General features: G+C 39.7%; 1 protein-coding gene across 1 annotated transcript; it reads right to left on the bottom strand.

Annotated features, from left to right (window-relative positions):
- Positions 1–437: 437 nt before the first annotated feature.
- cbln4 (cerebellin 4 precursor) lies at positions 438–3,619 on the bottom strand. The gene is made up of 3 exons (XM_070840022.1): positions 3,353–3,619; positions 1,874–1,990; positions 438–635 (listed from the first exon to the last, which is right to left on the bottom strand). Exons 1-3 carry the CDS (start codon positions 3,617–3,619, stop codon positions 438–440), a joined length of 582 nt encoding a protein of 193 aa, XP_070696123.1.
- Positions 3,620–10,696: the final 7,077 nt, after the last annotated feature.

The following is a 10,696-nucleotide window of genomic DNA, read 5'->3' as shown; positions in this document are numbered from 1 at the left end:
AATACTTTGGTGATGACAAGTCACACAGGTAACACAAGCATATAAAGTTTACACCGAAAAGGCAGATGTACTTGAATGCAACAGTTGCCATGAATAGAATCAGTATGCTAGGTATAATCCAACAAGTCAAAGTTTGAAAAGTACTTTTGGGATGTTTTAGTGTTCCTCTCTGAGGCTGTTTGAGTGACAGGGACATACAGTCGCGATAGGGAACATTTCAAGTGTCTCGCATCTGGACGGTGACTCGGCACTTCCAGAGAATGTGAACGATTTCCAAAGCCTTATTTCCTCTCTCTGTTCTGATCCGTTTCCATGTATGATTTTTCAGCCATTTGGCAAGATCCAACGTATGCAGCAGCAATGTTTTGATTATACGGTGACAACACATTATGAAGAAGTCAGTAATCTTACAATCTTCTTTTCTTTTTTTTCTTTTTTTACAGAGGAAACACAAGAAAGCCAGAAAATGTTGAGTATTGCCATCCACCAACTAGGTTTCCCTTCTCCAGCTTTAGGTAGACTTTGTCCTCTTTTTCTAGATAGAGCAGAACTCCATTGGTGGCCGCCTCACGAGTTACATCTTTGTCACCTGCAAAGGCAGAGATGACTGGTTTCCCATTCAACATCAAGTTCACCTGGACAACAGAAATAACAATTAGCAGTGGTAAAGGAATAGTTTGGAAGAGTTGTAGTTTACTTCTTATTTGTAGCATCTTAACTTTACCTCTTGTGCCTATAAAATAGCTTCAAACTTGCCAAAGAACTACTAAAGTGCATATCAAATAGAAAAGGAAGGGGTTCACGTTTGGTCTACAGCTTACAATTAAGCATTTATTCTCATTCATGCAGGTTTTATGCAAGCAGAGAAAAATAGTTAAGAAAATCCAACAACAATTGAATTCAAATAAAGGGACTGTATGTAAATTATTACTGAGGGGGGTAATTGTGTATTTTCATCTTTTTGCTGATGGGAGGGTCATCTGCTAGTAGCCTAGAAAAGGGGAGGGTTTTGGTTTATATTCTATAATTTTGATAATAATAATGTACACTTTTCAAAACAGTATTAAAATATGCTTTTACAAATTTTAAATGTAATGAAAATTTGTTTAAATTTAGCTTATTCAGTTAGTTAGTTATTTAGATTTTGTATGTTGTTCCCATAGTAATCCCAAAGAAAGTTAGCAACTGACATACTGTTAGTGTTGTATATATCTTTTGTTTATCTTATTGTTGACACATATAAGTATTGGATTTTTTTTTCAAACTATAATTTTGTTGTCTTCTTTTTATTTACTCTGCATGTTCACTCCTGTGTATTTTCAGTGTTTTTGCCCTTTTTTTTAACCTCATCAGCATCTTTTTCATTCCTTTAATGCATTGTGGGTTTTTTGTGCATCTTATCATTTGTGCTAATCCATTTGTGCAATGAATTTAATACACTGGTGCAGATAAAAACAGTAAAATGAAAAAAAAAAAAAACACACCTAAAAAATATTGGAATTGAATCGTTACTCCATTAACATATTAAGGTTAAATGTAGGGTTAGGATATACCATCTTATGCTTTGCCTATTTTAGTTACTGGTAGTGAACTGAGTTGTACCAATACTTATTATATTACTTAGACATATTGGGTGTAGAAAGGGGGCTTTGTAGTTGTTTTTTTTACTACGGAGCAGGTCCATTTAAAATATCAGTAATGCTGTGGAGAGTTTTCCAAAAAGATACGCATAAGGGCCAACCCCCGTCCCCACACCATTAATTTTTATACAGTCCCTAAAGAAGGTACGTTTTAGTCCCAGTCCAATTTTAAAAAAGGTCTACACCTGAATCAATCGCACAGCTCAGTGAAATAACAACAACAAAAACGATACCTGTATGGTTTGGCTCTGGTACACTTTAATGACATGGAAGTTAAAACTGTAGATTCCTTTTCTTGGGGACAAAAATACTGATTCAAATGTGAAGTAGTTTCCTATATTCACAAGAACCTATGAGAGAGGAAGAAAAAAAACATGTGGTGACAAAGGTGTTTATGTAGCCTGCACTTCAACAGAGGCTTTAACTTCAATGGGGTTTTTGGATTAAATATGTAAATATTAAATCAGCCGTGCACACAGGAGTCACTGCTGTGGCTACCGGGCTCGTCCCTGCTAGGACACTTGAATGAGACACACCTCAGCATTAATCTAATTCAAGCCTTCTTCTCAGTGGACCTTAACCTGGCATTTCATCTTCCCACTCCACAAGAAACCAAAAATTACGCTTCATGGGAGTTTAATCTCATCAGTGGTTTTTCACACACTTTACACTGATGTGTGTCACAGTGTCTGAAAAGCATCAGAAGCTTTCTTATTACTGCCCCTTTCATTGACAGGCCTACAATAACTTAATGAATATAAGAGTTGATAAATAAATAATTTTCTATTACTTTTGCTTGTTAAAAATGATCCACCCTGAATATGTCAGTCTGCGCTGCACTTATCGCTGTCTCCTGAGTGTCACTGAGAGGTTTCAAGCACCCTAGAGTTATATTAGACATACAGTATATACAGTAATACAGAAAATGAGCTTCACTGGCTCATGATTGATGGAGGCAGCAGAGGCTCGTTTCGGTACCTGCAGAGCCGCAAAACACTTGAACCCCACCTGTAAAAGACACGGCTGCAGGCTCAGCCAGGACCTTTGACAAATGTTGCCTTCATAGCAACAGTATGCACATGATCCACACCAATCAGATGACTGGCACTGTGTTATGGCAGCAAGAGATCATGTTATGTAATTCAGATGAGAAGGCAGGGGACCAGCTGAGTGGTATTGTTACAAACACCTTACACTGCCCACCTGCTGTATGACCAATCAAATTCGTGTTGTCTGCTTCATTAGTGTGGCTGCACTGTGAAGGTGAGGGTGAGGGTGTGCGCGCATGCACGATTGCGTGCGCGTACGTGGTGGGATAGCCTGAGGCGAAGTGCTGAGCGCGTGTGCGGGCTCTGCAGGATGCCTGCTCTCTAACATAATCCGGTCACTTTCAGACCTGCCTGCGTGTCATATGTGCACTTGTGCAGAATCCACATGCCAACAACAAGCACTGCCAAGTAGCTGCAAACTACACTCTGGGGTGCAGCTACACCGAGCCGCTGTGACACTTTAATGTTCTGCATCACAGGTGAAAACTGAGCAAAAGGATGGAGGGTTATCACACAAAACAAAGGGCTGAAATTGCCCAGAGGACTGACAGATGACTGGCTTTGACAGATAGGAAAATCACAGGGAGATGTAGCGCAAAGTGCTTCAAAAGGCAAATTTTACCACTTTTTGATATTTTAATTGCTCATAAAAATCGTTTTAACCTGGTCGAAGTAGATTATTCTCGTTTTGTTGCTCATCTCCGACGGCTCGTGGTTGTTGCTCCGGACTGCAGAGAAAGCCACCTTGGAGTTGGCGGCGCGCACTGAGATGCCAAGCGGAGAGGACGAAGCCTTCCAGTCCGTGGCCGGGTTAGAGTCGCAGACCACGAGGCATTTTCCCTCCAGGACGATAGGCTCCGTGTCATTCTGAGCTCTCGCCACCTCAGAGATCACAGTCCAGCTGAGCATCAGTATGAGGGAGTTCACCATGGCTGTCTCTCTGTCTCTGTGACAGCCGTGGCAGCGCCGATTCGGAAAGAGACACCGTCTCCTGCACCACACAAGTTTCCGAGTCCCTCCACTGGTCTCCCCCGCCGCAGACGCGTCTGACGCTGAGAAATTCTCTTATTGGATCCAGATATGAGCCATATCCGAGTGAGACATCAGCACAAAAAAGAAAGAAAAAATCCGAATCCGTATTAAGTCTAAAGCTTCTTTTGCAAAGATCACCGATTGTTGTCTACGCGTCTCATTTTCGGCGAGACTTTATTCAAAGCGCGTGGATGAGACAAAAGTAGACCATGCGGAGTGTTTTAGAGGAGACTGTTCCGGTCTGTTCGGCGAGTCGGTCGATAAATCGTCCATAGCCCTCACTCCCACTCGGAATAACGCGTCTGACAACAGCTGTTCCCCGCAGTGATGTGCTGCGTGTGTGCGCGCCCGGCCATCCACTTTACGCACGCACGTGTGGCAGAAGTTATAATTAACTGCCCCTGCGCAATTTGACAAAAGCTTATATTTCTCTAATTCTCTATAATACAGCTTCTAACTTGAATATACATCCATCAATTGGCCGTGTTAATTATGCTGAAAAGATACACATGGATAAACACCTCCAGCTGTCGTTCTCTGGGATCTATGAAGACACACATAAAATAATTATCTCCAAATAAAATTCTGATGATCTCCCAGTTTTCAGTGATCGAGTTGTAGAAGTGAAAATGCCCTCAAGCATGAGTTTTACTTTTTCACAGAGTTGCCAGAGCTCCCTGTCCACTCTGGCTGCAGGTTTCACAGTAATGTGGTGACTCATCATCATCTCAGTGCACTGGTGGGCTGAAAATGTTTCAGGTTTGACTTCCACAGAAGTCAGAGGTGGAACCTTTGGTCTCTGTGGCCGACTTGGTGACTCTATCTGCAGCAAAGCCTCAGCTCGTCTCACTGACACTCAATGGCACAAACTTTTCTCACCAAGTTAAAAGACATCTTTCAATTCAAATTTCTTAATTTCATATATAATTTCCCAGATGATCTGAAAAAAAAAAGTCTAGCATGGCAGTGTTTCACGCTAATATCATTACTAATTGGTTCTTGGGTTTAATGCATTTATCACTCTGCATTAATGTCTGTATAATGCATTTGTATGTCACCTCATGCTGCATTAAATCAACAAGTCCTCAAAGTGTCCTGAGAGAATATTGACAAAAAGGTAGAGGTGTGAGCGCATCACCTCTGTCCTTGTGTCACTGCAGACTTCCCACAAAACAGCAGAGTCATTGTCATGTCCTTCTTCTGACTTACAAAGTGCTACATGATCTGGCACCTGCAGTTTTTAACCCAGAAGAGCCCACTGCAGCTCAAAAATCAGCTAGTTACCTAGATAAGTAAAAAGTGTCAATTGGTGGTTAAGGACAGGACATATGGCATAGGGCATTATCAGGATATTTTTAAGTGAGTAAAACTCACTAAATTTGTCAAATTTTAATGATGTCATAGATAATTTCCTAGGAAGCACAATGTAATTTAGGTCTGACTGTAGGTAATATAGAGTCAGGTGTTTGATTGCAAGTCTTCCCATAATTTAATTAGTATCAACCACAGAGTTATAGATTTTTAGTCAGAGCACAGCAGGTTGGTTAAACATGCAAACATGCACGAACTGCCTATAGGCAAACATAGAATTCAGCATTTTTTTTAGAAGATTTCAAACGTGTGAAATAAACCAGGTTTATCCTCCTGTATTTGTCATCAGCTATAACTCCACCTATGAATCAACCGTAACTGTTGTATATCGGTTAATGAACATACTGTAACACAGAGCTCTAATCATATTTAATGATAATATATGATTATACACACGTTACATGCACTATAAAGCATTTATTAACTGTTAATATACATTTGTAAATCATTCACAGTTGGGCTTTAAACTGTTTCTAAACATGTTCAAAGCTCACAAAGACGTGGCTCGAAGGTTAACTCATGACCACGGAAGAACAAGTTTGACAAATAGTAATTTCCAAGTCTTACCTCGAGGTCCACTTAATAGATTTCTTCTCTGAAGTCCTCAATTGCGCCTCACGGCCTTCAGCAGCGGAGGACTTTTTCTCAGCTGTCGTGGAGAGTTAAGTATTTACGAATATATAAATCAGTAAATGATGTGAGGGGTTATGATTGTTGACAGGTTCATGTCAAATAATGCCCATGTATCTGCTCACAACTATATGATAGTGTGTTGTGAGCTATGTATTAAAAGATTTTCCCAAGGTTTCCTCATCACATGTGGCATGCTCTCAAGGTAGTGCTTCTGTAAAAGACTAGTGGGAAAAATAACAAGTAGATAGATATATAGATAGATAGATAGATAGATAGATAGATAGATAGATAGGCAGGCAGGCAGGCAGGCAGGCAGACAGACAGACAGACAGACTGCAGAAATCTTGTTTTAATCACTGGCTTTGTAAAGTGAGCTTTGTGCTCTCAAATTAAAAAAAAGCCTGAATCCTGAAAAGCACATTTGGTAACTAGGATTTATTTGCTTTCTCATTAAATTCATGCTTATGAATGCAGCCTTTTGATCTTTGTGGCTGAACAACAACAAATTATTAGGTTACACTGTTGAAAGTGATAAAATGGAAGAATTTCAAACAGCCCACCAACTAAATGGACCTGAACCCTGACACAAATCAGCCTGCGTGGAACGGCACGGCGTGTTTCACGTGTTAATAAACAGAACATGTTGAGAGCGTGCAGGGAAGTATAGCTTTCTATCTGCAAATTTCAGGTGGACTACATGGAAAAAAATGGATATGAGTGCTGTTTTAATGTATTCAAAGTCACTGCAAATATAATTGAAAAAAAATCAGAGCTGATTACATCTAATACTCCCATTTAAAATCTACAGAATGAGTGATATATTTGCTAATTGGATCGGATGCCTTTTCCAGTTCTTTGAACACAACCGAACAGATCCGAATTGTCAGACACTGTGTTGTTTTGGGCGTCAATCTGTAAATGGAAGAAAATCTTAGGTTATCACAACCACAACCTGAATAGCTGCTGATTTGTGAGAGTTGTGTCATCACCCATCTCTGACAAATGGTTTAGTGCCTAATGTTGTGCATGTCAATATGTTTCCATGGCAATAGAGCTTTCAGAGCTGAGAGGTGATGGTTTATAATGTGCCTGGAAATGTTGCACAGGAAAATGTTTTCTGACTTTCATTTGACTGTTAACTGGCCCTTTACTGAGGAAACGTGAGAAATTAATACCTGAGGTTAATTTTATCACAATAATCCTAAAAGCTTCACTTTTAGATTTCAAATCATGTGCACCAACTTATTGTTCCTCAGTGACACTGAAAAAATGCATTTTTGTTGTCAGAGATACAAACACAGGATCAATATAAATGTGGTTATGTGTTAGTATGTAAAAGGTCCATAGCTTCAAAACAAAGTTAGTGGTGAAGAGTGAATTTGCCCTTTGGTTTGTGGCTGTTGGTGATTTTTCTCCCATCTACAGCCCACAAAGATCTGCTGAACTGAACTCAGAGTTAATCAAAGGTGAACTGGATGCAAAAAATGCACTCAAAATTACTTTGCCCTCAAAAGTGTCAATACTGTTGTTGTAGATTCCATTTGAATGAACTGATTTCACTCCAACATTTCACCTTTACTGGGGGTTATGTGCCAGACTTTTCTTTGGCCAGGCATAGTGACCACATGTAGTCTCCACCTGGCAACCTCATGGTGGGCTGTAGGCTGATTCATTAAAGTTAAACACTTGTTATTTACTACAACTGCTACTTTTACTGAAGTAAAGAAAAAAAAAAAGGTGAAATCTTCTTCCACCACTGAACAAACTAAATTTCTCATGATTTGTCTTATACAACAAAAGTTCTTAACATTTTCTAACAGATACAGATTATCTCACAGACTCCTCATTTGCTCAGATTTCCTCAAAGGGATCCATGTTGGACACATCTGTGTAGTTGATTTAGTGTTCTGCTCAGATTGCTGTATGTTTCCAATCATAGAGCTGCCAATGCAGTGCAAAAATATAGTGGCATGAATGAAGCCCATGATCACTGTCATGATCTGTCTTGTTCTTTCTCACTGGGATGATTCTTAAATGTTTTTGCTGGAGACACAATGAAAAAAACATTTTGAGGGTCAATGGCAGCAGCAGTATAACCAAGATCTCCAAGGTCAAGAGACTCATGGACTTTTTTTCATTCAATACAACTTGTTATTTTCATTGAAAATTTATTTTAGGTGTAAATTCTGTTCATCATCTCTCATTTTAGGTAATATCCTAGCAGTCTTGGTCTATTGGCCAATGTCTTTAGTGTGAAAAATGGGCTGGAAAAATCAGCTGGCAGTTATAAACACGACCTTGTTGTCCTCCGTGGTGAAGACAGTCATGCTCCTTGGGGTCCACATGCTGAAAACAACTTCACACAAAGAGGGAGCACACAAAACATTATCTCAAGCACTCATGTGTCACACTGCTAGGCTGAGCTGAAGTTCAGTAATTTGATGATTTGTATCTATAAATCTGTTTCTGTATCTGGAGAGGTGGCTTTGTATCTGTGCCTCTAATTTGTAGTTACTATCATCATTTTTATGTCAACTCGTAAATGTCATGACTTGTAACTTGTAAAACGCAAAGCACAAATAATGCACAATGATATGTTGCTGTAAATTTCATCAACCTACGGTTCCCTACTGAAGGGGAAGCTCTTTTCTCTGAAGTGGCAGGTAATTTCAAATGCAATGTTTCAGTTAGAGCTCATCAAATATCAACAATCACACAAATTGTTTTATGTGCAACTTGGCTGTCTGCCTTGCTAGCTACGGGTATAAGAGGTCACACTTTGGCTAACACTATCAGCTATCTAGAGTGATATTGTGTCCTGCTCAGAGCGGGAGTCACCACGGGGGTAGAGGGTGCCTAATTATCGAGCCAAGAGTGGAATTATTTGTTTTCTGTTATTGGGAAATTTGGTTGTGGGTCTAAATCTATTTCTTGAATGCAACTCTTTTAGTTTCCCCTACTGCTTGTGTAACAACTAATTCTCAAAGAACTGACTACTTACTTCTAACTGGAGGAACTCGGCAGGGTTGCCCAATCTCTCCCTGCTCTTTGCTGTAACAATAACACCTAATTCCACTGCTCTCAAATCCCAACTCTCCTCACTTTTCACCAGTATGTTTGGATTGGAACATGGAGTATCTCCCTATGCTGATGAGCTTTTGCTTTATGTCACAGACCTGAGCAATTGTGAAGATCAGATTTTACAAATCTCTACAACTTTTGGGTCATTTCTGGGCTATAAGTCAAACATCAGTCAAAGTGAATTTTTACCTATTAATAAGGCAGCTAAGCAAATTCCACCAGGTGCCCTAGACTTCCCTATATCAATAAAAAATGATTTTGCAAAGTTGTTTATGGAAATTAATTCTGATCTGAAGTACGGGGGCGCTTGACCTCTCTGTGATGGGCAGAATCAATTCTATTAAAGTGAACACTCTGCCGAGACTCTGGTTTCTTTGCTAGTGTCTTCCAATAAGCAACCCAACCCAAAAACATGTGCAGCAGTACTGCAGAGAACCAAACAGGACATCTTTTTAATTCCTTATTGGGCCACCATAATCCAAAAAATGAATTCCTACCAACCTTGATTGCTGTATGATGGAGGTGGAGGATCTCTTGCGGTTCTGGTCTGTGCCCCTCTGACTTCTTGTTGTCCCAAATACATTAAAAACCAAGTTGTACTTTGAAAATTATATTATTATAATATTTTAAATGTTCTGCCCCCTCCTCATGCTGCCCTATTTGTTATAAGCACTTGTTTCTCACCTCTACTTTTGAAAAACCTTCCACTGTAGAGAGAGAGGCCCAGCTCGCTTCCATATATTGTACATCCCTCCTTCAACTTCCAGCTGTTCTCTTGTCGCTGAAATGCTTTCTCTCCATAAGGCACGTGGTGTGACCTCAATTTTATATGACCTTATCTCATCCTCAGATGTGGCCTCTCTTGTAGGGTTAGGGGCAATTGGGAAATGGAGCTTGAGCTTGATGTGACAGATGAATGGTGGGGGTGGCACTAGTCAGGGTCAGCTCTACATCTACATGTTCCCATCTGAGTTTAGTTTAGTTTAAGGTCCTGCTTTAGGTGCATTTCACAAAAGTTGAATGTTTTTTTTATCGAAATTTGCTGAGTTTTTGGTCTTGTTTCTTTATACATTAGGGGAAGCCCTCAATAGAAGAAGCCCTCAATAGAAGAAGCCCCTTGATAGCCCCATCTTTGGGGTCCCCCTTATGGCTTTTGCCTCACTCATAGCCATACCCTCTGTTATGTTGGAAAAATCCAGTTCCACCTTCTACTATATTTTTGCTAAATGATTAAATGTCTTAAGCGGTTCATCTGCCAATTTCAATGAAAGACGGCAGCATATTATCTCATATGTAAATACTCTTACCTCACTGGATCACATAGCCTGTCACAAAGAAACCAACTCCACCGGAGCACACAGTATAAATCAATTTAGGAGTTATTTTGAGGTGAGTCATCACATGGATCTTAGAGTTTCCCCACCTGCCACCACTTTAACCCCTGGTGACGACAACTCTAAAAATATTAAAATTGATCAGATAGAGAACAATACATCTTACCTGCTTTTTCCAGCAATTATTTTCTTTGAAACAAATGTAGTCTGTTGGGGACATAGATCCTTTTATCATTTGAAAGGGACAAATAAAAAGAAAGAAAAATAATCCAGATCCATCACTGAATCTTGATAAAAAGAACACGTCTCCAAGGAATTTAATTAGTGGTCAAAAGGAGAGCATGTACTCTGCATATAACACACTGATCATGTCGAACAGCCCAGTCGCACATAATGAGCTGCTTTGGTAATCTTCAAAAAGGCGCAGTCTCATTTTTACAAAGTAATTGTATATACTTTTGCACTAATTAAACATACATCCAAAGTAGTGCATGTGCCACTTTTCAAAGCAAAATAATATGCAATATGCCAAAGGCAATCAGAGATACAGGCTGTC

Source organism: Pempheris klunzingeri, chromosome 11 (genome assembly GCF_042242105.1).
Source record: "Pempheris klunzingeri isolate RE-2024b chromosome 11, fPemKlu1.hap1, whole genome shotgun sequence".
Taxonomy (NCBI): domain Eukaryota; kingdom Metazoa; phylum Chordata; class Actinopteri; order Acropomatiformes; family Pempheridae; genus Pempheris; species Pempheris klunzingeri.
This window is presented reverse-complemented; position numbering and strand designations above follow the sequence as displayed.